The 27,905-nt window shown below is 47.5% G+C and overlaps 1 protein-coding gene across 1 annotated transcript; it reads right to left on the reverse strand.

Annotated features, from left to right (window-relative positions):
* Nucleotides 1-27,741, reverse strand: ankk1 (ankyrin repeat and kinase domain containing 1). The gene is made up of 8 exons (XM_038779756.1): nucleotides 27,360-27,741; nucleotides 21,378-21,669; nucleotides 19,556-19,698; nucleotides 16,958-17,007; nucleotides 13,440-13,595; nucleotides 10,290-10,405; nucleotides 6,901-6,976; nucleotides 1-1,847 (listed from the first exon to the last, which is right to left on the reverse strand). The coding sequence occupies exons 1-8, from the start codon at nucleotides 27,560-27,562 to the stop codon at nucleotides 547-549; spliced, it is 2,337 nt and encodes a 778-aa protein (XP_038635684.1). The 5' UTR covers nucleotides 27,563-27,741; the 3' UTR covers nucleotides 1-546.
* Nucleotides 27,742-27,905: the final 164 nt, after the last annotated feature.

The following is a 27,905-nucleotide window of genomic DNA, read 5'->3' on the forward strand; positions in this document are numbered from 1 at the left end:
TTGTAGGAGAGAGGGAGAGAAAAAGGGGGAAGGGAGGGAAATCTTTGCTCCAAGCCTTGAAGTGAGAAATTAAGAATGTTTCAAAGTTTACTTTTCACTGCTCAAAAGATTCAGTTTTGTGCTCATTCTGAATGATGGAACTCCCTGACGACTTGCTGTCAGATTGTGAAGCAGCAAATTATGGGGTACAAAGGAAATCTAGGTGCGTGTGGGTTGGTGGAGTTGAGAGAGGATAATTTACTGCTTCATAATCTGACTGAATAGCGAAGAAAGCATGAAGAGGCGTACGGCAGTCTCCAGCTCCCACATATAATGAGCAGATTGGTTCGACGGTGACAGATTTATTGGGAGTGCTCTGAGTTGATGTATCCCAACACTGATCTCACATAGGTGGGGGTGGGGCTTCAGTCTAACAATCAATCTGAACGAAGTCTAGATCCTAGCGGCAGAAACTACTTTCCAACGCATTTCATTTCTCCCTTGGTTATTACATGGAAGGGAATTGAGCTCAAGGGTCAGAAATAGTGGAGTGATACAAGATATGAATCAAGGTTGTGAATCAGCCTTTAACAAGTCCTCCCCTGTGAAAACATTGATCACACTTTGTTTCCGGTGTTTCACAGCTAGCTGGAGTGGTGTGTTCTGATATTCGTCTTCAGCTTCCAGATTGGCATTGTTCCTTATCAGCGTCTGTACAATGACAGCATTATCGTTCAGGGCTGCCAGGTGCAGTGAGGTCCATCCGAATCTATTGGCAGCATTAACATTGGCTTTGTGATGAAGTAGCTTCACTAGGCAGCAGAGCCTGCCTTTGTGGGCAGCCAGGTGGAGTGGTGTCCACCCGGATACATCAGTTACATTGGGGTTGGCGCCGCTGACTAGGAGCTCGGAGACAACCTCCTCATGGTTGTAACATGTTGCCAGATGGAGAGGAGTCCATTCCATATCTCCAGCCATGTCAAGGCAAGAGAAACTTTCAATTAACAGGTGAACAGTTGTTATTTGTCCCTTCATAGAGGCAAGATGCAGAGGCGTCCAATTCTGCAAGGTCCTTTGATTGATATTTGCTCCATGTTTCAGGAGATGCCGACAGATTCCTGTGTAGCCATTCAGTGCCGACAAATGCAAAGGGGTGAAATGAGAGTCATCCAGACAGTCAACATCGGCTCCACTCTTCACCAGTAGCCTAGCAACTCTGAAGAAACCCCTTTCAGCAGCCAAATGGAGTGGGGTCCTGAGTCCAACCTGTGTCTCGTTTAAATTAGCTCCTTGTCCAATCAGAAGCTTGGCGATATTATAGTGGCCGTGATAGGCTGCGAGGTGAAGGGATGTACGGTTGTCACCCTCCTGGAGGTTGATATTGGCCTGGCGACTGAAGAGGACTCGGGCCACATTTTCGTGGCCATTCTGAGCTGCCAGGTGGAGAGGTGACCAGCCATCATGCTCCTTTATGTTGACGTGAGCATCTTTGTCCAACAGCAGCCGGCAAATCCGATCGTCCCCATTTTGAGAGGCAAAATGGAGAGGTGTCCAATTGTCCTCATCCGTTAGATTCACATCGGCTCCCTCCTCAATTAACAACAAGGTCAAGTCCACAAACCGGTTCTGTACAGCTACAATCAGAGGTGTTAACCGTCTGGACGTTTGGGCATTTACAGAGCCTCCATACTTAAGTACAAGTTTGACCAGCTGCACATCTCCAGTGAAAACAGCCAGATGCAACAAAGTGTAGTCCTCCACAAAGTTCAGGGTGACATGCTCCTTTCGTAATGCCTTCTTCAAGTTACTGATGTCATTTTCGAGTAGGAGCTGCAGGATTTCCCTTCTGCAGTCAATGGAGAGTTCATCTACAATAAGAAAAATCATTAGAGCATGTAGCTGAATGGTGCATTGCAATTGTGATCTCTGTAATGTTCTTGTCGGATGGCCTGATTTATTACAAGAACACTTGTAGCTAAAGTTCTAAGTGATTTGTTACCATTAACCGTGGGTGAACTATATACAAGAGAACAAATGAAAACCAGTTGAATCATGCCAAGCAACCTCTTTCTTCAACGTCCTCCAGCCAGTCTGAGGTCAGCTGACTTTAACATTCACTTACATACTAGTGAGACTCCTAGTGGTCAGTCGGTGAATTACAACACAACCATGATATCACTACAATCTCCGGAATCACTTGTTTGGAACTTGCACCTTATTAATCTGTTCCTTTTGTATCTGACTCTAGTGCTGCCTGATTATCATAGGTCAGAAGTGAGCAGCAGCAAGCAATTTTACACAGCTGGCCCTGGGTGCTGTTTTATAGGCAAATTAAGTTGGACTGTTTGAAAAGGTTTCAGATCGCAACAAACTCATGGAGGTTTTTGGGATTAACGTTGAGTATAAATTTTGAGAGTGCCAGAAGTTTCAATTTTCAACTCCAAACTGACTGAAAAGACTAATAGTGGAGAGCATCAATCAGACTACACGTGAGCGTCGGTAAAGGAGGAGGCATTCTACCCTCTGTGCCTGTTCTGTCCAGTGAGTGGGCCGCATGAGTGGCCTCCTTCATTTCAATGGGCCGCAATATTGAAACGGGCTTGTTCACTAACGATGAATAAGGTTAAGTACATTTAAAACACGCTGAATATTTCAAAACGAATTACAGGAAATGCTTAATCATTCATATGTTAATAGAGGCGGCATGGTAGCACAGTGGGTGGCACTGTTGCTTCACAGCGCCAGGGACCCGGGTTCGAGTCCCGGCTTGAGTCACTGTCTGTGCGGAGTCTGCACGTTCTCCCCGTGTCTGCGTGGGTTCCCTCCGGGTGCTCCGGTTCCCTCCCACAAGTCCCGAAAGATGGTGCTGTTAGGTGAATTGGACATTCTGAATTCTCACTTGGTGTACCCGAATGTGGCAACTAGGGGATTTTCACGGCAACTTCATTGCAGTGTTAATGTGAGCCTACCTGTGGCAATAATAAAGATTATTATTTTCTCATCAACTTTAAACAGCAAAAACTAAAAGAAATTAGACTTTGGACGCAGAGGGAGCGCACGGCTCCTCAGTCAATGTTCTGAGCAATCAGCACGCTCCTCGCTTCACTCATCCTCGCTTTGATCTTCACTTCAGTCAAAACTACACGGACTGAACTCAGCAGAATGTGGCAACTCTGCACGTGGGCAACATCAACAAAATGTCTTATTGGCGACACTCAGGTTGCCCATTGAGTTAGATCATGATTGATCTGTATCTTCTCTCCAGTCAGTGGGAGATGGAAAACAGCCCTGCAGTATACAGTCAAACCTGAAATATATGGGGAAGAAATTCTATCCTTTGTATTTCTTCTGAACACAAACCCCAGAGGAAACCTTCCCATCGCTTGTTCACAAAATCTCCACAGCAGTTACTGGAGTAGACCATTGAGACACTGCGGGAGGGCGAATATTAAAGATCCTGCTCTTGTAAATGGTTGAGAACGTGCAGAACGTGCTCTGCTGTACACCGAGTAACAATTAATTGCAAAGTGAAAACCACAACAGTTCCTGGTACATTAATAATTAACAACTGCAAAATGTAAGATTGGTTATCATTGTAACTTGAAGGTTTATGGTTAGCCTCTCCTGTTCCAAATGTTGACATGTTAATATAATGAGGAAAATTTATTAAGAGTGTGATCCAGAATGTGTTTGCATTTCCTATAAAAATGCACAAAGTCTGAGTGGCATCTTAATCTGATATTGGCATTGGGCCGATGCCAACGGATGTCAAATTCGATGCGAAAGTGTGGAACCCATCACTCTCTAATGCATACACGTACAGCCAGTCGCACTGGTGGATAGAGATACACACACCTCAAGATATTGACTAATTTAGGGTGTGATTTCACTGGGTCGACTTCCACCTGACACCAAGTGGCCATTTGGCATATGGAAGTTTAGACAGTAAAATCTGTCCAGGTGGATGGGTTTTGAATGAACTAAAATCTCACAGTAATTGTCAGTAAGTTTAATGTTGGAGGGGAATTAGAGTTATATCCAGCACTGTGCACACCCATTCAAAGTAAACGGGCAGAGCCCATAATAAGAATAATAATCGCTTATTGTCACAAGTAGGCTTCAATGAAGTTACTGTGAAAAGCCCCTTGTCGCCACATTCCGGTGTCTGTTCGGGGAGGCCAGTACGGGAATTGAATCCACGCTGCTGTCCTTAGAACATAGAACATAGAACAGTACAGCACAGAACAGGCCCTTCGGCCCTCGATGTTGTGCCGAGCAATGATCACCCTACTCAAACCCATGTATCCACCCTATACCCGTAACCCAACAACCCCCCTCCCCCCCCCCAAACCTTACTTTTTAGGACACTATGGGCAATTTAGCATGGCCAATCCACCTAACCTGCACATCTTTGGACTGTGGGAGGAAACCGGAGCACCCGGAGGAAACCCACGCACACACGGGGAGGACGTGCAGACTCCGCACAGACAGTGACCCAGCTGGGAACCGAACCTGGGACCCTGGAGCTGTGAAACATTTATGCTAACCACCATGCTACCGTGCTGCCCTTGTTCTGCATTACAAGCCAGCTGTTCAGCCCACTGTGCTAAACCAGCCCAATAATCACACGAGCAAAGATTGCGCACAAACTGTGGCTATAATGGGAGAGCTAAATTACTCATTTAGGAAAACATTTTGAAAAATGAAAATGAAATGAAAATCGCTTATTGTCACGAGTAGGCTTCAATTAAGTTACTGAGAAAAGCTCCTAGTCGCCACATTCCAGCGCCTGTTCGGGGATGTGGGTATGCGTGGGTACTTGTGGGAGGAAACCGGAGCACTCGGAGGAAACCTACGCAGACACGGGGAGAAGGTGCAGACTCCGCACAGTCACCCAAGCCGGGACTCGAACCCAGGTCCCTGGCGCTGTGAAACAACAGTGCTACCCACTGTGCTACCATGCCGTCTCTATTAACATATGAATGATTAAGCATTTCCTGCAATTCGTTTTGAAATATTCAGCGTGTATTAAATGTCATTAATTCATTGGATGTGGTTATCGCAAGTTGGGCTGGGCCAGCATTTATTGCACATCCCTAATTGCCCTTGAACTGAGGCCATTTAAGAATCAACCACGTTGCTGTGGGTCTGGAGTCACGTGTAGGCCAGACTAGGTGAGGAGGCAAATTTCCTACCCTAAAGGGCGTTCGTGAACCAGCTGGGTTTTTACACCAATCGACAATGGTTTCATGGTCATCATTAGACCAGTCCAGATTTTTATTGAATTCAAATTTCACCATGTGCCATGGTGAGAGTAACACTCCCCAGAGAATTACGCTGGGTCTCTGGATTACTGGTCCAGTGACAAAACCACTACAGCATGGACTCCCCTTTTTAAACAACTTATATGAAGACAGTTAACGTGTAGGTTTGTATTGCACTATAGTGGTTATGATAAACAATTACGTACAAACATACGAAATAGGAGCAGGAGTAGGCCACTCGGCCCCTCGAGCCTGCTCCGCCATTCAATTAAATCATGGTTGATCTGACTGTCACTTCAACCCCACATCGTAAATAACCTTTCACCCCCCCCCCCCCCCCCCCCCCCATTAGTCAAGAATGATCCAGTTCTGTCTTAAAAATAGTCAAATATTTTGCTACCACTGCCTTTGGAGGAAGATTGGGCACTTCAAGAGTCCTCGGAAGCAAATGCAAAGATAGACGACTAGAAAACCCATTAGTCAGGGCGAGTGGGGAATGTGATCTGTGTTACGAATGGGGAGGACACACGTCAGACCTTGTCCTTTCATTCCGACGCCTTGATTGATTGCAACAGAATTGCAACCTTCATTTACATGGGTGAAGGTATTGATTGTATCTATCCTTGACTGTTCCTGATTTGCCACTGTTAACCAGCTTCATTGATCAATCACAAAAAAACAATCTATTCCAATGGTCCACAAGAATTTTACTTAATGGTGTCACTTCCTTCCATCACATTTTACTGTACTTTATTACTTCACAACATTTACTCCTATTTTATTCACAGTCTTTAAAAAATATCTATACACAGTTTTGGGGCTCTTGGCTTTTGGTTAATTGTTTTCCTCTCCTGAAGGTAATCAGCTGTTGAGCTTCTCTCCTCCATGTATCAAGACTCGAGCCCAGTTACAAATCTCAGCGATCGGGATTCTCCACTTGCCGACGCCAAAATCGCATTCGGCGATCGGGCGGAGAATCCCTTTTGATTCCGAAAGCCTGCTTTCAGATACTCCGCCCCCTCCAAAACGGCATCATTGGTGAGTACGCCCCATGCCGTTGGGACGGCCTCAGGGCGTCGTCTGAAGGACCTCCCCGATGCCGCCCCCCCCCCCCCCCCCCCCCCCCCGATAGGCCGACTTCCCGACCGTGTGGATCACTCGTGATCTGAGCTTTCGTCAACCTCGCATGGCGGCTGCGGACTGTGTTGGGGAGCCATTCCGCCGGCTGGGGGGATTCAGCAGGGGCTGGGGGGGGACTGGTGGAGGGTGGTCCGGGGGCGGCGATGGGAGTTACGGGGGGGGGCGCTATCTGGCAGGCCGGGTCACGCACAGGTCGCAGCCACGGACCCGGCAATTCTCCAGGCGTTTCTATCGGTAACGCTGGGGGTTTTATGCGGCACGGCTGCGAACCCCCCACTGGGTGAATTATCGGTGCGGGGGCAGCGCCGACATTTCCATTTTAAGACTAGACACAGGCTCCGGACATAGCCTCAAAATCGGAGAAACCAGCCCAGAGCATTTGTCAATTATAAATACAGCCTGAAAATTGATGAGGTCTTGGGTGCAAGCAATATTGTTCTGACTTTGCATCACGTTGTTGTCATAGGTACAATAAATAAGCTGGACTCTGCAGTGCCTGCCCTGTGCATATACTCACCACTGCTGCCAGTCTTTGCCAACAGATTCAACCTCTGCAATTCGCTATTTGCAATCTCTGTAATTATTGTTCCATTCTGCAGGAAGGGAGAAACAAAATGTTGACCAACTGTTGGGAAATTCTCAACCTTTATTAGTTTATTTGCTGAAGCAACCTTTTATGTACTGTGCCCATCAAAGGGAGCAATGTCATTGCAGAGGAATGTAACACCTTCTGGATTTTAAGAAATAATCGAATTGATACATACATAATTCTTTGAGGCCTTTAGAAGCAGATGCTGACATGTTGCTTCTTTCCATTGAAAAGTCCAGGGCCAGGGAGGGTCAGTGTCTCGTGATAAGATGACGCTCATTTAGATATAGAATTAGACATAGAATTTACAGTGCAGAAGGAGGCCATTCGGCTCATCGAGTCTGCACCCGCTCTTGGAACGAGCACCCCACCCAAGGTCCACACCGCCACCCTATCCCCATAACCCAGTAACCCCACCCAACACTAAGGGCAATTTTGGACACTAAGGGCAATTTATCATGGCCAATCCACCTAACCTGCACATCTTTGGACTGTGGGAGGAAACCGGAGGACCCGGAGGAAACCCACGCACACACGGGGACGATGTGCAGACTCCGCACAGACAGTGACTCAAGCCGGAATCGAACCTGGGACCCTGGAGCTGTGAAGCAATTGTGCTATCCACAATGCTACCGTGACTGAGGTGAGGAGAAATCTTCCCTTCTAGAGTCACGAATCTTTGGAATTCTCTACCTCAGAGGACTGAATATACCCAATCATTGAGCATATTGAAGATTGAGATGATGGGAACATCAGCTGGATCCTATTGAGATGTTGAGACGGATGTTGAAGTGATGGGACAGCAAGCACGGGAGCCAGCACATCAGGGAGTCAGTGAAGATTGTGGGGCCGCCGAAGAAAGTAGCCAAGAAGATATTAAAATGATAAGGGGCGTGATTTACCCAATAGTGCTCGCGTTTCACCGGGTGTTTCCCAGCCTTCGGAGCAACGGGAAACATCACACTATCAAACGGCTATCCTGGTAGCTCAGGGGCCACAGCGGGGCAGGCAAGGGCTAAGGCCTGACTGAGTCCTGTTTTCTGCACTGAGGCGGTCCATGTGCAGCATTTCGTCTGTGAAGGAAAAGATCAGGACTCCATTTCTAAATGGCATCCCGACCTCTCAACCCCCTGATATGACCCTCAAACTGCCCGATAAGGGCGTCCTCACCCCCCTCCCCCCACCCCCCCTCCCCCCACCCCCCCCCCTCCCCCCACCCCCCCCCCCCCCCCTCCCCCCACCCCACACAGGGCATCCCCAGGCCCACTCTCTGTCGCAGAAAAAAAGACGGCTTGGCACCTTGGCAGTGCCAGTCTCCACCCTACCCAGAGGGCACGCACCTGGAGGCCTCCAATTCCCTGGGAGACCCCCTTTTGTCTGGTCCCCATCTGTGAGAACGGCACAGAGGTCTCTGACACAAGAGCGTTAGATCCCACGCCTTGGTTAGATCTTGGGAATTAAATATTAGAGTGGGTCTAGCTGTCTCACTCTAATATGCAGCTTTAGAGTGCATCCCGCTCACAATGGGAGGGATTCACATCGCGACGTCCTCCGAGAGGCATGGCGAGCCGGGTTGATCCCAGTAGAGCGCTGCTTTTCAGGAGCAACGTGACTGGTAGATCTCGGCATGGTCGCTCACTGTAGAGAGAGAAGCCATGTAGTGAGGCGAGTGATGGAAGTGGGACTGGTAGGAGGGAGGGAAGGCCTAAGACCAGACAGAAGGATATGGTGTTGAGAGAGCCAAGTACAATGGGATTGGAAATGAGGTGAATGGCTGACAGGAGGAGGCGGAGAAAGTGATCAACGAGTATTGTGGCGATCCCAAGTAAAATGGGAGTAACTGAAAGAAGATGAAAAGGAGGAGGTTTTGGAATCAAGGTGGAAAATTGAATTGAGGGAGATTATCTATGATCTTATTGATTGGCAGTGCAGGCTCAAGGGGAAGCATGAAATACTCCTACGCCTATTTCTTATGTCCTTATATTTGAGTTTTTTTGTCACTTCTAATCAATTAAGAATAAAAATATACGCATACATCTGCTTCTGAACTGAGATTTCTATGAAAAATTGGATGTCTCCTTTAATTTTTTTTCCCTCCAAGATACATCCGGGACTTCACCACCACCTGCCTACACCCACAACCAGACCCAACTACCCCAAATACTGACTGCCCCTCTGACCCAACCCAACGGGCAGAGGACCTGATTACCCCTCTTGTCTCGGCCTGACTTACCCTCAGCCCACGCACCCATTCATCCATCTGCCCACCTCACCCACCTGACACCCTACCCACCTGTTACCCTACCTACTTACCTCACCCGCCCGACACATTTACCGGACCCACCTACCCACCCTACCTCCTCACCTATTTATTCATTCATTCATCCACTCACACATTCACCCATTCACTAACATTCACGCTGGACGTTCAAACTTACTTTCCAGCAGCCAGTGCCTCAGAAATGGGGCCTGTCCGGTCTTCCCCTGCTGTGAAGGAGTTCTTTGTGGGACTGTACACTCTACATTTCCAGAGCAGATGCGCTCGGAAGACATGGCCAGAAATGCGGAACATCATCGGGGCGTGTTAAAGTATGGTTGGAGAGGCCACTTCACAGGAGATCCGGGCAAATGCGTTCATTTCATTTGCTGGAGGTGGCCACACCATGGCATTTTTCACACTGTTACAGTGTGTTATTTTGAACACAGAGTGTTCTTATAAGTGTCTCTCCCATGTAATGTATTACTTGAAGGTTCTTACGTGCTCTTTTGGTGGGCTTTTGTGGCCTGCGAGAGGGTGACCTATATGTAAGACCTGTTTTACTCGAGATTCTGTTTTCACAGTTATTACTGACTGCCCCCCCCCCCCCCCCCCCCACTCATCTCATCCTATCTGCACATCCTTCTGTTTAGATTACATAGATAGAACAGTACAGCACAGAACAGGCCCTTCGGCCCTCAATGTTGTGCTGAGCCATGATCACCCTACTCAAACCCACGTATCCACCCTATACCCGTAACCCAACAACCCCCCCCCTTAACCTTACTTTTATTAGGACACTACGGGCAATTTAGCATGGCCAATCCACCTAACCCGCACATCTTTGGACTGTGGGAGGAAACCGGAGCACCCGGAGGAAACCCACGCACACAGGGGGAGGACGTGCAGACTCCACACAGACAGTGACCCAGCCGGGAATCGAACCTGGGACCCTGGAGCTGTGAAGCATTTATGCTAACCACCATGCTACCCTGCTGCCCCAAACAACAGTTCTCAGGCCACTCCAGAATGACTGATAATAAGAGACAGATCATCATACCTGGACACTGATACTTGACGATGGAGGAGTTAACTTTGGTATTTTGGTTGAATTGCTGATTTGGATATCCGGAAATTGTAACAGGCCAAACAGCATTTCAGTTTCCATCACTATTTCTGGAGAAGAAAATACTTGCAAATCAGTTTTAGTTAGTTTTCATCTTCTGGGTTTATTATTCTGATTTTCCTGGCATTTTTCAGCGTTAGAAAGGTGTAGGAGCAGAACTACGCCACATCTGTTCCCCAGATAATTTGCACATAATTGAATCACCCCACCAGCAGGACATTGCTACAGATGAATTCCTCAGTCATTTCCCCTGGTCCCATGTTACATCCATCCACTGAACTCATAAACATTGGACGGGATTCTCTCAGCCCACGGCAGTTCGGAGAATAGGCGGGCGCGATTCGGGCGACGCCACCCCGACTCCGGTCTGCTGATTCTCCGGTCACCGAAGAATCGCCGCCATTGGCGCCGGTGCAGCCGCCAGACTGCCAAAAACACCCGAATCCTGCCGGCGCCATTCACATCTGGTCTTACTCAGCGGGACCTCGGCATCCATCCTGTCAGGAGCGGCCTGGTTTGGGGGGGGGGGGGGTGGAGGTAGGGCCAACCCCGAGGGGGGGGCCTCCACCGTGGCCTGGCCCGCGATCAGGGTCTACCGGTCGGCGAGCCAGCCTTTCCTGGTGGGGGACTCCTTTGCTCCGCGCCGGCCCCTGTAGCTCTCCGCCATGTTGCGTTGGGGCTGGCGCGGAGAAGGAAGCTACCGCGCATGCCCTCATTCACGCAGTGCGCAGCGCGCATGCGCAGACCCGCGGCGTCCATTTGGCGCTGGAATCGGCAGCTGGAGCGGCGTGGGTCGCTCCAGTGCCGTGCTGGCCTCCTGTAGGGCAGAGAATCGCTACACGTAGCGGACTGATGACACCGTCGCTAAACTCTCCAGTTTTTACGATGGCGTCAGCACTCTGCCATCAGAAGGGAGAATCCCGCCCCTTGTTCTTCACCTTGTACCACATACCAGAGAAAGAGTTTCCCGTGTTTGTGGAAACTTAAACCCAACTCAATCCAAAAATCAGCATTTCTAGTATTTTATAGCAAATGTTTTGCAAATTTTCTTTCATTACTGAGATGTACGTTATGTCCGGAATTCCCTGCCATTGGGATTCTCTGCTCGTGCCAGCAACGCACCCCTTCCCATGGGTTTCCCAGTGGCGTTGGGTGGCTTCAATAGGAAATCCCATTGGGAAGCGGCGGGAAGAGAGAATCCCGTCAGCGAAAGGCGTACTGCTAAGATACATGCGGCTGGAGGACTGTAGAATCCAGCCGTATGTTTTCCGTTGAATATTTTTAAATGGCACCACAATCTGTTACATTACAAACAAAAGCACATCCATCATTGCATACTGATAAACAGGAATAAATTATGGTTCCATGGTTTTAATCTTTAATTTTCATAACTTTTGTAAGATAAAGAAGGACTTAAAGAAGAGGGATAATACTTGTTCTATGCTCCCCACAGGACCAGTTGTTTACTCTGATATCCATTTGTTTAATGCTGGGCTTATGTTCGGACGGGGCTGATAAGATTCTCAGGAAACCTAATGTAGTAGAAACCGATGTAAACCACAATGTAATCGGTGTCAGCCAGGTTGAGGACAGTCTGACCCACAGACGAAACAGGAGAAGGACCATGTCATGTAGCCCCTTGAACCTGCTATGAGATTCCTTAAGATCAAGGCTTATTTTCAACCTCAACTCCATTATTTTCATATCCCTTACTGTTCATCATTTGCCTTAGTGAAAATAACATGCATTGTGACTGAATTTCAATATTTTGAAATATTGCAGGTTTTTCTATACATGTTACACATAACAGCTATTATCTTACTTGAATCATTGATCTCAAATTTTTTCCTGTACTTCCCGCTCTCTCTTACTCGATTTCATTGGGGAAGGGCCTGGTATGTGCTTGGTGAAGCAGCACAAGACCGGGATCACAGCCGCCTTGCCCACAGCATGCCACACCAGTCCAGTGAGTGGATATTCTGTTGGCCAGTTAGTTCAGTAAAACTTTGATGGCAGAATTCTTCAGCTGGCATGAGAAATGAGGGCACAATGAGATCTATTACATCTGGCATTATGCAGCAAAAGATCCATTTTAAGTGCCACTGGCTTCTGATCCGAAACTTATCCGTTGGGTTAACGGCAGCCACTTAACAAATGACTGTTGACAGACTAATTTTTTCTATCTTCCAACAAGGACCATTCACTCAATATCCCTGTTGCCGCTGGACTATATCGACTCCCGGCCTGACAATGCCTTGATTTAAAACTCATCCTCGTGCTCAGATTCCTCCATGCACTTATCCCTCTCCCACCAGCACCGCCCCCCCCCCCACCCCACCCCTCCCCCACCTACTTCTGTAAATTCCTCCAGTAATCCAAGAACTCTGTACTCATCGAATTCTTGTTGATGGATCTTTCCATTTCCTTCACCCCAGCATTGATAGCTGTACTGTCAGCCATCCAGGGCATCAATTCCAGAATTCACTCCTTTCCTCTCTTTCCCTCTTTCTTTAAGACATGCCATAAAACCTAACCGCTTTGTCCAACATTTTGGTCACCTGTCCTCATGTCTCCTTCTTTGGTTGAGGGACACTTGTTTGTCCCATTGTGCTCCTATGAAGCAGCTTAGTACATTTTACAATGTTACTATATAAATGCAACGTTTGTTTTGTTGATCTCAACTGTGAAAGATGAGCCAATGTCACTGGCACTGTGCTAAATCGCATGTAAAATCAACCCAATCATGGGTCCTGGAGAAAGTTGTTGGTCACAGGTCAAGAAGCAGTAATAGAGCTACTGGAAACAGGTATTTGTTACAGATCTCCTTAATACTGTTATTTGCAATTTGTTTAGTAACAGATGTTGAACTGTTGACTGGGATCCAGGAATGTGTTGGCACGTTATAAAAGGTTTGAAACATCACTGAACAATATGTTAAGAATTCCCAAGCGCAATTTAGACACCTTAGATCCAAGCACTTCTTCAACCCCCTGACCTATGTTTTGTCGATAACCAACTTTCACCAATCTGCGGGTTCACGACACTTTTAAAGATGCTTTGGTCCACCGTAAATTAATCTCATGCCTGAAAATGCAGGTCGTCGATCTAACTCCTGATCCCAGCATCTCTTCATCAAGTCAACCATCTGTGCACACTCCTGGGGGGAATTCTCTGGAATTAATGTGAGGCACGGTCTCGCTCCTGCCACCACGTTAACAAACACAGCCATTATGTTGGTCCCTGGAACAAGAGGGAGCAATCAGAATGATTCAGGTACAAAATGTCAGTTTTGTCTTAAATCAAAGTAAGACCAAAGCTAGTTGTACCACGACTTAGACACACAAGTACAACATCAATTGAATAAGTACACATACACACACATCATTTTATACACACATAAATACCCACGCAAGCACACACACATACCTGCTGTTGATTGTATCAATTGAGGTTAAGTACAGAGAGATTTAAGGCATTTTAATTGGATGGTGGTTGCTGGGTGACGCAATAAAGTTATTAAATCTCAGAGGCCCCCACCAGAAAACAAAGTCCCGTTTGATAGCGGGGTCATTCTCGGTGCTGCGGGCTCCGAAAAACATTCCGCTATTCGCGCCTAAAACGGGGTTCTGGCTTTTTTTCGTTAAAATCCGTCCACAGGAGTCGAGTGAAGATAAATACTTGTAAAATTTCATTCTCATTTCTAAGTAAAGGTTTCGGGTGGAATTCTCCCTTTTGGGGGACTAAGTCCCCACGTCCGCCGGAAAACGGGCGAGCATTACTCCTGACTTTTTCCTCGAAAGTCCGGGGTGATTCTTCATTTTCCAGAGGGCTAGCAGAGCCCCAGTGTGTGTCCCGCAGCTCTCGCTGCCGGCGGGGCCCTGCTGTCCAGGCCGCGCAGCCGCGCATGCATACGGCGGCCCACTTTGGCACCGGCGCCGCACACATGGCAGACCCACACAGCGGGCCCGCGAGGAGTAAGGTAGGTCCCCCAAAGATCGCGATGGCCCGCCGATCGGTGGCCCCGGATTGTGGGCTTGGCCACCGCTAAGGCCTCCCCCGGAGTCAGATCCTCCCCCCCCCCCCCCCCCCCCCACCACCAGGACCGCCACCGCAGCCGTGGGTCCGAGCTCCCGCCGGGTGGTATCATATGTAAACCACGCCGGCGGGAGTTCGGCCAGTCGACCGCGGTGATTCGCCGCGGGGGCCTCTTTCAGCATCCCCCGAACTGCGCCGCGTCGACAGCGCACGCACGACTGGCGGGTCCGTGGAGAATTGTGGAAGCGCCATCGCGCCAGAGCAATCGGAATGATTAAGGCTGTTCCCTCTTTTATGGCTACACAGACAGGTTAGACTGAAAGGCTTCCTCCTGCGTGGTAAACCTTTCTCTGCCTCCAGTCATTATGAGACATATTATTAATTCTCCTCAATGAATTGTAGAACCAGAGACGTAGAAACAACAACTGAGTTGTTGACTGGAATCCAGGGATCTTTGAGCATACATTAGCAGATTTATTCTAGGACTTAATTATCCGTAGAGGAGTTTTCTTGCCTGTGAGATCATGCCGGTTAACATACTTGCGTATAATTTTCTTTTAAGTATTTTTGTAACATGGTCACTAACCCACTTATTTGAATGGCATGTTACAATTGCACGTACACAAGGGGAACAACCAATCCTCACAAAGCACTTGAAGCATCATGAATCATAAACCATCAATTGCTTTGCACAGAACCATTCAAGCAGAACCTCTTCAGGTGTCACTGTGTACCACTGTGATGATAACAGAAATCAAACAGACCAACATATTCAAACTCATCCACCTTCAACAGCTGGGAACCCATGATCAGAAGATCAGAAGAACTAGGAGCTGGAGTAGGCCACTCGGCCCCTCGAGCCTGCTCCGCCATTCAATAACATCCTGACTGGTCAGATTGAGGCCTTCACTATAATTGCCTGTCTATCCCCCATAACCTTTGAGCCACCAATCAAATATCTGCCTAATACAACCTTGAAGATGTTCAATGATCCAGCCTCCGCTGATCTTTGTGGAAGAGAGTTAATGACCTCTGAGAGAATAAATTCCTCCTCATCTCAGTCTTATTTTTAAACTGTGCTCCCTAGTTTCCCCCATGAGAAGAAACATCAGTGTCTAACCAATCACTCCTATATGTTTCAATAAGATAGCGTGGCACAGTGGTTAGCACTGCTGCCTCACAACACCTGGGAATCGGATTCAATCCCAGCCTTGAGTGACTGCGTGGAGTTTGCGTATTCTCCCCTTGTCTGCGCGGGGTTCCTCTGGGTGCTCCAGATTGCTGCTCCAGTTTCCTCCCACAGTCCAAAGATGTGCAGGTTAGGTGGACTGGCCATGATAAAATGTCCCTTTGTGTCCAAAGATATGTAGGTTAGATGGGGGTTACGGGGATAGGGTGGGGACTGGGCCCAGATAGAGTGCTCTTTCGGAAGGTCGGTGCAGACTCGATGGGCCGAACGTCCTCCTTCTGCACTGCAGGGATTCTATAGATTCCTTCCATTCTTCTGAACTCCAATGAAAAGAGGCCAAACCAACTCAAGCTGTCCTCATAAGACAACCCCTTCATCCTGGGAATCAGCCGAGCGAAGTTCGCTGAACTTCTTCTAATATAAGTATATCTTTCCTTAAATAGTGAGACCAAAACTGTACACATCAAAATTTGTGATCATAATTAAATGTCACAATAATAATGAACATGCCCATCACAATATTATCCTACGGTGGAGGGAAAGGAAAATTGATCTTCCTCCAAGTAGATCAGGATCACGCTATTCCAAAGGTCTGTGGACTATTCCAAAAAGAGATTATCAGTTAATGGGTGGGATTCTTCGACCCCCCCCGCCGGGTCAGAGAATCACTGGGGTAGGGGGGGGGGGGGGGCAGCGTGAATCCTGCCCCTGCCGGCTGCCGAATTCTCCGGCGCTGGGGATTTGGCAGGGATGGGAATTGCGCCTCACCGGTCGGCGGGCGCTGGCAGCAGGCCCCCGGTGATTCTCCAGCCCGCGTTGGGCCGAGTGGCTTCCCATTTTCGGCCGGTTCCGCCATGCGTATGTTACGACAAGTACTTACTGGCGGGACCTGGCTCCACGGGCAGCCCCCGGGGTCCTCGGGGGGGTCGCGGGGGATCTGTCCCCAGGCGGTTCCCCACGGTGGCCTGGCCCGCGATCGGAGCCCACCGATCCACAGGCGGCCCTGTGCCGTGGGGGCACTCTATTCCTCCGCGCCAGCTGGTGTAACAGTCCGCGATGGCCGCCGCGGAGATGAACCCCCCCCACACATGCGCTGGGATGACACCAGCACATGCTAGCGATCCCGCGCATGTGCCAACTCGCATGGTTGGCATGGCGCCAAACCCCTTCCGCGCCGGCAGGCGTGGCGCAAACCACTCCGGCGCCGGCCTACCCCTGAAGATGCTGAGGATTCCGCACCTTCGGGGAAGCCCGACGCCGGAGTGGTTCACGCCATTCCTTCGCGCCGGAGTTTCCCGCACCGCCGGTTTCCAAAGAATGCCATCCAATGTATTTACTGGAGTGGTCTGAATGTATGGGGTAATAAAGAGAGGGCTACCTGCATAGGACTTCTGCTGAGTCAGGACCTCCCACAGAACAATGGAAAAACTGGAAGGAAAAAAGTTTCCAATAAGTTTCCTTGTGACAGAAAAGCAAGTTATGCTACTTTAAATTGAAGGAACAAGTGATTTTTCTCAACACAATAGCGACAACTTTGCTTTTTCTTTTATGGAATATCGCCTATCCCTAATTGACATTGCAAATGTTGACCAGACCAGGTAAGGGTGGCAGATCTTCTCCACTAAAGCAGAAACCAGATGGGTTTTTACAGCAATCGACAAAGGTAATCATTAGACTTTTAATTCAAGTTTTTTATGGAATTCAAATTTTACCATCTGCCGTGGCGGGAATAGAACCCGGGGTCCCCAGATCTTTACCCTGGGTCTCTGCTTTACTAGTCCAGCAGCTATGCTTCCCCTAATTTGCATTCATGTAGCATTTCAAATTTAGGCCGGAATTCTCCGCCCATTGGGATTGTCTTTACCCAGCAGCAGCGTGCCCCAGCCCACAGATTTCCTGGTGGCGTGGGTTCGCTTCAATGGGAAATCCCATTGTCAAGCGGCAGCAGTATAGAATCTCGCTGCCAGCGAACGGTGCGCCGTCGAGAAACACGTGGCTGGGAAGACCGGAGAATCTTCCTCCAATGTAATAATCCGAGATGCTTCCAAATAAGCAATGTCAAACAGGTTTGATGTCAGGACACATGAGGAGATATTAGGACTGGAGCCAGAAACTTTACCAGACGTAGTTTAAAGGTTCAAACAGTGATCTAGGCAGAGGGGGGGTAGGAGGGAAATTCCAGAGGGGAATTCCAGAGGGGAAGGCATGGTCGCTAATGGTCGGCGTGATTCAAACTGCACAAGAGGACACAATTGGAGAGGTGCAAATAACTCACAGGGTTTTCTTCTGGGGACGATTACAGAGATAGGAAGCAGTTAGGCCAGGAGGGATTTGAAAACAAAGATGAGGGGTGCAAATTAACCGTTAATAAACCTATGCCCAGTGTTGGGCGCATTGAGCAGGGTTTGTCTCAACGGCTGCTGCCGCTATCCAACGGCACTTTGTCAATAAGTTTGGCCTCGGGAGTTTCTCTCCACTGTGGCCGCACTTGGAGTCATTTCCTGATGACCAGGTTGGCACTTCCATGGTACCTGGGTGCCGCTGCCAGGGTGCCAGGCTGGCAGTGCCAAGGTGCCCAGGTGCCAGAGGGAGCGCCACCCTGCCCCTGATCACCCTGGGGATCCAGCCCTCAGGTGCCATTACAACTGGCCCACGTCTGTGGGAGACGATACTAAACAACATCCTGGCAAGGTCTCGCTGGCACAGTCGTTAGGTTCCAGGCGCCGGGAGAATCCCACAAACGTTTATTTGAATGAGCCTAATGGTGAGGGCGAGATCCAGATCGCAACGTCGCGCAAGATTCCTTTAAATCTCACAAGGCATTTTGAGCGTCTCGCAATATTCAACGGACTCATCCCGACACCAAGTCGGGTGCGCGAGGTCACTAAATTGTGCCCGAATATTTTAAAATTGAGGCGTTGCTTAACTGAGAGCCAGCGTGGGTCGGTGAGCATAGGGATGATGAATGAGTGGAATTTGGTGTGAGTTTATTACCTCTGCAATGTTTAGTGTTTATTACATAGAAGGCAGTGAAAGCTTTGTCAACAAACTCCGTAATAACTGTTTAAATCTTGCTGGATAAATGGCACAGTAGTTGTAATATACAAATGGTGAATGGTATTATGATTCTCGTTTCTAATATTAGTGATAGAATTCAGCGACCTGTAAGTTTCAGACTTTCATCACCCTTGCCAAACAAATGCAAACTAGGAGTTACCATTCGAGAAACAAACAGCCAGTAGAGAAATGTTCAGTAAACTCACACAAACCACATACTTATTGGAGATTCATAGGACAGACAGAAATAATTGGATTTATAAACTGCCTTCGACAGCCTCAAGACATTCCAAGCACTTGACAGTGAATGAAATAGTTTTAAGGTGTAGTCACTGTTGCATTGTGGGAAATGCAGCAGCCAATATGTGCACAGCAAGCTCCCACAAGCAGTAACTTGATACTGCACAGATAATCTGCTTTAATGTGAGTTGGGAGATGAATATTTGACAGAACATCAGCAGGAAGGACACCCTGCTCTCCGTGGAACAGTGCCACTGGATTGTTTACGTCTGTAGTGATATCATGGTTGTGTTGTAATTCACCAACTGACCACTCGGAGTCTCACTATATAAGCGAATGTTAGAGTCAAGTGACCTCAGACTGACTGAAGAGCTGGGAGAGAGGTTGCTTGTGCATGATCATACTGTATTCATCTGTTGTTTTGTATATTGTTGGCCCACAGTTAATGTTAATAAATCATTTTATAGCTTTAGCTACAAGTGTCCTTGTAATATAAATCAGGCCATCTGACAAGAACATTACAATGTCCACACTCAGATGGCAGACGAAGCCTTGGTTCAACGTCTCATTTGGATGACAGCACCTCCAGCAGTGCGGCAGGCCCTCGGTACTGCACTTACGTACTCAAGCCTCTGGAGTGCAACTTGTAGATATCACTGAGTCTCAATTTAATTCTTACCTGTAAACATCATGCTTGACTCCAGAAGGTCCGTTCAGTAGTTCAGGTGGCATGTAGTTGATGGTTCCCCTTAACACAGACCTTTCAACATGTTGCTTACTGCTCAAATCATCTTCCCATTTTGATAATCCAATATCTGCAATCTAAAAGATATATTTCCTTTAATATTTACAGATTGCACCTAAATGTCTTCACGGTGGTAAAAAAAAAACCTACGCTTGTTTTTGCTTTACTGCATCTATTTATTGCTTCAACATCACTCAGAAAGGTACAGAGAACTGTGCAGCAGGTTTGTCACTATACAGGTACCTCTGCTCACCAGCATTTAAAGAGATGGTTTCACATTTATTGCAGTAATATGGTTACATCTATTTGGCGTGGGACCTGGCCTCGCCAGAATTAGAATCCTCACAATTAATGACTTCAACTATAATTGGCACATGATAGCTCAATGGAAACCATGTGAAATTGAAGTAAGCTTTTCAATTTTAACAGCTTATCTCATCTCCTACAATAGCATAGCAACACTTTCAATTATTTGAACACCATGCTGTCCACACCTCAGGAAATCACTAGAAGCAACGCCACCTGAACAAATGTATCCTCCTACATCTGTATCAATCTGTAAATATGACCTGTCTTACAGATGATGCTCAGTTTAAAATCTCTTGGAGGCAGCGTATGTGAACGGGCAGCACTCCCTCACTACCGCACTGGAGTGTCAGAGGCAGTATGTGCTCAATTGTCTGCAGAGAGACTTTAAACCCACAGCCTTCTGATGGATCAATGAGCCGAAGCGTATACCTAATTACCACTTAAACACGGCAACCAATTTATGCACCGCGAACTACCACAGACAACAGTTCTTGCTGATGTTCTGTCAAATATCCGTCTCCCAATTCACATAAAAACAGATTATCTGTGCAGTATCGAGTTACTGGTTGTGGCAGCTTGCTGTGCACATATTGGCAGCTGCATTTACCACAATACAACTGTGACTACACTTTAAAACTGTTTCATTCACTGTAAAGTGCTTGGAATGTCTTGAGGTTGTGAAAGGCACTTTACAAAGCACTTTACTGAGCAGATCATTTGTTTTAATGGTTGTTTATTGAGGGATAAATGTTATCAGGACCTTGGAGAGATCTCCCCTGCTTCCCTTTGAATAGTGCCATTGAATCGTTTACATCCACTTATAAGACCATAAGACCATAAGATATGGGAGCAGAATTAGGCCACTCGGCCCATCAAGACTGCTCCGTCATTCAATCATGGCTGATATTTTTCTCATCTCCATTCTCCTGCCTTTTCCCCATAACCCCATGTCCCCTTATTAATCAAGCACCTATCTAGATCTGTCTTAAAGACACTCAGTGATTTGGCCTCTACAGCCTTCTGCGACAAAGAGTTCCACAGATTCACCACCCTCTGGCTGAAAAAGTTCTCCTCATCTCTGTTTTAAAGGATCGTCCATTTAGTCTGAGATTGTGGCCTCTGTTCTAGTTTTTCCCGGTAGTGGAACTATCCTTTCCAAGGCCAGCAGATCCTTCCTTAGGAACAGGGCCCAAAAATGCTCACAATACTCCAAATGGGGTCTGACCAGAGCCTTATACAGCCTCAGAAGTACATCCCTGCTCTTGTATTCTATCCCTCTTGACATGAATGCTAATATTGCATTTGCCTTCCTGACTGCCGATTGAACCTGCACGTTAACGTGAAGAGAATCTTGAAGAAGGACTGGCAAGCAGGCCTCTATATCACACAGAATATCCTTAAAATCTCAGACATAATACCCCCCAGTCAGACAATTTAACACAGCAACCTTGATATGAAGGTTCTCATCCACGAGTACGTTTCCAGGTTTCAGATCCAGGTGAAGCAGAGGTGGGTTCATACTGTGCAGGAAATTCATGCCCATTGCCATCTCGTGAATAATACGGAACTTCATCAGCCAGGTTAACGTGTACCTGACAAGCAGTTTATCCAGGGAACCATTCTCCATGTATTCCATCACAATCCCAGCGGGTTTTGTACAAATTCCATAGATTGGCAAAATATACTTGAACCTAATTTTCGCCATTCTTGCTGTCTCCTCTGCCAGATGGCTCATGTTCCTGGAACAAGGTAACGAGGAAGTAGCTTTAATTACCATAACTTTGCAGAAATCCTACCATTAATCACTCTGTTGTCACACTTGCAGTATCAGCTATCCTAGATTTTTTTTCACTCATTCATAAAGTGAAAGTATCGCTGGAAGACCAGCATTTACCTCCCACATCTGATTCCCTTGAAAAGACACAGTAAGCAACCATTCAGGAGATTTCATTAGCTTGTACTGATCAAATCAGGACCAGCTAATCTGGACGCTTTATTACTTGCTGAAGTCATAAGAAACATAATAATGATAATAATCTTTATTAGTGTCAAAAGTAGGCTTACACTAACACTGCAATGAAGTGACTGTGAAAATCCCCTTGTCGCCACATTCCGGCGCCTGCTCGGGTACACAGAGGGAGAATTCAGAATGTCCAATTCACCTAACGGTACATCTTTCGGGAATTGTAGGAGGAAACCGGAGCACCCGGAGGAAACCCATGCAGACACGGGGAGAACGTGTAGACTCCCCACAGACAGTGACCCAAGCCGGGAATCGAACCCGGGTCACTGGCGCTGCAAAGCAACAGTGCTAACCACTGTGCTACCGTGCCCCCCCCCCCCCACGGGTACAAGTTAATTAGAAAATAATAATTTCGAACAAAAATTGTGAACTATTCCTTATTTTTACTATTCAAGGTATCAGCACGGTTTACTGTAACTATTTATGGAATCACACAATTATTGGCCTACTTATCCATTGCCTAACATTTACAGCACAGGGGAAGACTATTGGGCCAACTGGTTTAGACTGGCTTGTCTGCCCCAAGGGGGAGCTGGGTAATTCCCCCCGCCCCCCCCCCCCCCGCCCCCCCCCGTGCCCGATAATATTTCCCCTCAACAGATATAATTTTTTTTAATGCACCGTTACCTGTGGGAGTTTGATGTGCACAAATTGGTGTTTCCTACATTACAACAATGATTCACGTACCAATTAGGCACAAGCTTTGCTTCGCTGAAAGCTCTTCCACCTCTGAGGCAACAAAGCTGCGGGTTCAAGTCCCACAACTGACAGTGCAGCAGTGAGGGGGTTCTGCACTGTCAGAGGCACTGCCTTCATACGTAGAAACATAGAATCATAGAAAATAGGAGCAGGAGTAGGCCATTCGGCCCTTTGAGTCTGCCCTGCCTTCTACATGATCAAGATGACCTTCTATCTCAACACCATACTCCAGCACCTTTCCCATACTCCTTAACCCGTGGAATCTAGATATCTATTTCCTTCTGAAATATATTCAGTGACTTGGTCTCTACAGCCTCTCTGGTAGAGAATTCCACAGGTTCCCACCATCTGAGTGAGGAAGTTTCTCCTCATCTCAGTCCTAAATGGCCTACCCTGTATCCTAAGAGATTAGGATCTGGATCTCCCCCCCCCCCCCCCCCCAACCAGAGGAAACAACAACCCTGCATCCACAGAATAGAATCCCTACAGTGCAGAAGCAGGCCCGTCAAGTCTGCACCAACCCTCTGAAAGAGCACCCGGCCTAGGCTCACTCCACCACCCTATATCTGTAACCCCACCTAACCTAAGGGCCAATTTTATCATGGCCAATCCACCTAACTCGCACACCTTTGGACTGTGGGAGGAAACCAGAGCACCCAGAGGAAACCCACGCACACACGGGGACAACGTGCAGACTCCGCACAGACAGCTGCAGTACAACATCCTTGCTCCTGTACTCAATTCCTGTTGCAATAGAGGCCAACATACCATTTGCCTTCCTAACTGCCTGCTGTAACTGACTGCTTGCTTTCAGTGATGTCACACAATTATAAACTGCATCTCATCCGTAAAGCAGGCTATATTACAGATTGATGTAGTCGATTAAATAGAAGCAGAAATTCATTCAAATAACATCACTTCTAACAAGCTCCTGGGGGTCAGTCAGCACAGTGATCTTCACCTATCACATTTCACCTAATCCTCGAAAGATATCCTTCTCTTCCATTCTCACTCATCAGTTTACTTAGCTTCCCCTTAAAGGCATTATGTTCATCGAATCATAGAATCACGACAGTGCAGAAGGCTTTGCGACCCATCGAGTCTGCACTGACCCTCTGAAAGAACCCCCCGCCCCTACCTTATCCCCATAACCCAGTAACCCCATCTAATCTGTTGGACATTAAGGAGTAATTGATCATGGCCAATCCACCTAACCTGCACGTCTTTGAATTGTGGGAGGAAACCGGGGAACCCAGAGGAAACCCACGCAGACACGCGGAGAGCGTGCAGACACCACACAGACAGTCATCGAACGCCGGAATCGAACCGCTATGCGGCAGCAGTGCTAACTCTGTGCCACCGTGCCGCCCTTAAACCCTGTTCTTTGCCAATTTGCAACAAGGTGGACTGCAGAGTTCATGATGGCGTCTCATCATCACCTTTGCAAGGAAATTAGGAATGGGATCAATTGTTAGCCTCGCCATCAAGACCCACATCCCATCAATTAATAATTTAAAAAATGACACAGTGTGCCAGTGAGTTCCACATTTCTCTGGAATCTCCTATTAGATTTAGAAGTGACTTTTTTCCCATTTTTGGTTCCCAGTTATTTTTTTTTTTTTTTTTTTTATAAATTTAGATTAGCCAATTATTTTTTCCAATTAAGGGGCAATTTAGCATGGCCAATCCACCTACTCTGCACATTTTTGGGTTGTGGGGGCGAAACCCACGCAGACACGGGGAGAACGTGCAAACTCCACACGGACAGTGACCCAGAGCCGGGATCGAACCTGGGACCTCAGCGCCGTGAGGCGGTTGTGCTAACCACTAGGCCACCGTGCTGCCCTTGGTTCCCAGTTATGATCTCAGCTGCAAGTGCAAACATCTTCTCCACATATGCTGTCTCAAACTTTCCAAACTTCCAATCGTGGCATCCTTCTCTTCTATTTTCTGGAGAATAGAACTCCAACTTTTCCAACAGATAATATTAGTCAATAAATTAATTTGTCAGTTCAAGCCTATAATAGAAGGTCTTGCAGATATTCTGTTCTTTTCGAAGACATCAGACATACAGTTGGTGGAGTTGGCCATGGGGCCCCCCTTACCTGCTCCGGAATTCAGTAAGGTCAAAGCTAAATTTCTCCCTCAACTCCACTATGTTGTCTGTCCCTATATTCTTTGATTCTCTCTGTGCCAACAAATCTATCAACCTTATTCTTCAACACAGTCATTGCCTGAGAATCTCTCTGAGATTTAAAATTCCAAAGATTTGCAACCTTCTCAGTGAAGAAACGATCCTTATTTCAGTCCCAAATGACTGACCCCTTCTCCTGAAACTAAGGTCCCCAAGTTCTGTCGTCTCCAGCGAAGAGAAATGGCCTTGTATTAATCTAGAGATGCTAAGAAAACGGGTGTGGCAGGACAGAGAATCCCGCCCATGTAGTTTCAATGAGCTCACCTCTCATTATTCTAAACTCCAGCTAATATAGGTCGGTTCTATAAAGTGACAGTGAGATCCCCATGGAAGGACAGAATCGCCCCCAAAAGAAAAGCAAACAAAGGTTTGGATGGTCAAATGTGCAGAAAAGTAGCAGATGAAATTTAACCCTGAAAAGTGTGAGGTGATACACTTTGGAAGGAGTAATGTGACAAGAAAGTATTCAATGAATGGCCTGACACTGGGATGTTCCAAGGAGCAAAGGGATCTTGTCGTATTTGTCCATAGATCTCTGAAGGCAGAAGGGCAGGTTAATAGGGTGGTGAAAAAGGCAAATCGGACACTCGCCTTTATCAATCGAGGCATAGATTACACAAGCAGGGAGGTCATGTTGGAGTTGTATAGAACTCTGGTGAGGCCACAGCTGGAGTACCGTGAGCAATTCTGGTCACAACATTATAGAAAGGATGTGATTGCACTGGAGGGGGTGTAGAGGCGATTCACCAGGATGTTGCCTGGGATGGAACATTTAAGTTATGAAAAGATATTGGATAGACTTGGGCTGTTTTCCCTAGAGTAGAGAAGACTGAGGGGTGCCCTGATCGAGGTATACAAGATTACGAGGGGCCATGAACAGGGTAGATAGGGAGCAGCTGTTCCCCTTAGCTAAAGGGCCGGTTACCTATTTACCCAGAGGGTGGTGACGGTCTGGAATGCACTGTCTGGGAGGGTGGTAGAGGCGGGTTACCTCACATCCTTTAAAAAGTACCTGGATGAGCACTTGGCACGCCGTAACATTCAAGGCTCTGGGCCAAGTGCTGGCAAATGGGATTAGGTGGGCGGGTCAAGTGTTTTCCATGCGTCGGTGCAGACTCGATGGGCCAAAGGGTCTTTTCTACACTGTATTATTCTGTGATTCTGATTCTGTTTACTGATATCAGGGATTTAGAGAGCTGGAATATCAGTGGGCAGAGTTTCCCTGGAGAGGCAATCCCAGTCGGAATGTCATCTGCTCCTTAGATGCAACCGCACATTTCTCGCCCAATTCCCCAACTCAGGCCAGGTGAGAAAGGTGGACTTGCGCCAAGGCAGCTGAGCCGGAGGTAAGGAAGATACACCCCCTTTTCTTATAGAACTCACTGCTTTAAAGCAGGTAGGTTTAAAGGTCCAGACACTGAGAAGTCAGATAGGTAGGGAGGATGCAGAGTAGGGTGGGTCAGTGGGAGGGGTGGGTATAGGTGTTGGGGGGTGTGGTGGTCAGTGGTGGGAGATCAGGGGGTTAGTGGGGGGGTGTTCAGTGGGGTGCTCAGGTGGCCAGTAGGAGAGGTCGGTGGTCAGTGCGGTGGCCCAGCTGGTCAGTGCGGGATTGTTCTCCGAGATCATAGTCGGGGTTGGGGCATAGTGATATGGAGGGAACACGTGAGGATGGTAGTCGACGATTGGAGGGGGTTGCCGGGGTTAAGGAGGCCAGTCAGGGGTATATGGGATTTGTCTGGAGTTCCATTGGGAGGTTGGGGGGGGGGGGGATAATAATAATCTTCATTGTCACAAGTAGGCTTAAATTGACACTGCAATGAAGTTACTGTGAAAAGCTCCTAGTTGCCACACTGTGGCACCTGTTCGGGTACACTGAGGGAAAACTCAGGATGTCCAAATTACCTAACAGCACGTCTTTCGGGACTTGTGGGAGGAAACCGGAAACCCACGCAGACCTCAGGGGAGGGGGGGGGGGGGGAGGAATTTGGGGGTTGGAGGTTGTGGGGGACTCCCAGGGTTGCTCAGAAGGCCGGGGGGGGGGGGGGGGGGGAGCCCCTTTGGGTGCCAGGGGCGGATCAGTCACCCTCGAATTAGAAGTGGTTTTAATTCTTCAAACTTTTCCTGGGTAACTATTTCTGTAAGACAGTCAGATCAATGTGAGGTTTGTGATTTAAATTGGAGTTTTGGATGATTCATGCACAGGGTCATTGCCCAATGGAAGTTTGAACTTCAATTATCAATAAGAAAATTAACTATTAAAATTTTCAATCAGTAAAGGATAAAGTAACGGATAAATATTACCCTTCAACTAAATCCATCAATGAAGGACTGCTGTGCTGCATAAATACTATTAACCAAATTTAACTGCTGTTTGACAGACTAGTAATACCCAGTTAATATCTCCCTCAAAGTATTAGTTTATTATGGTCTTACTTTGATCATGATGCCTAGGTTTGGTTGAATAGCCTGTCGAACTTAATTCGCACCATTTAGCTGTAATCACTTGTACCTACCTCTCAAATGAAAATGATTCCTCGCGTAGCAAATGGGAGCACTTCACAGCCAGGTTCAGCCTCCACAGCTTGTGTTTTGCTTTGAAGACGTTTGCAAACCCTCCCGACGCGATCTTGTCAAAGGGCAGGAAGTCATCGTCTGTGAAATAGCTGACATTGATACAGGGCTGCTGGAGGAAAGGGCTCGTTGTCTCACTTGCCATTGCGAGAGGGGAAAAGAGCTTTGAGGACAATTCATTACCAGGTGAACTTCCTGCTCAGGAGCCTGCAGGGCGGAGCATTCAGTGGAAAATGCCACATGTGAGCCGTTCAAAGAGGAATGTTGTTACTCAAGATCATTACTGTGCTGGCTGTTGCATCATCAATGGTTGGCAACTTGTTGCCAAATTGCTCCTATTAATAAATGCACCGATTTGCTTACTACAATTACTCCACTGGACTGATGAGAAATTTCCCCTTCAAGAGCAGGAACTAGTGTAAGTCTTTAGTCCTCCATGACTTCCCCGTTGTTCTGACTATGGCTGATATCCCACCTCAACTATGCTT

The sequence above is a fragment of the Scyliorhinus canicula genome, chromosome 19, assembly GCF_902713615.1.
Source record: "Scyliorhinus canicula chromosome 19, sScyCan1.1, whole genome shotgun sequence".
Lineage (NCBI taxonomy): Eukaryota > Metazoa > Chordata > Chondrichthyes > Carcharhiniformes > Scyliorhinidae > Scyliorhinus > Scyliorhinus canicula.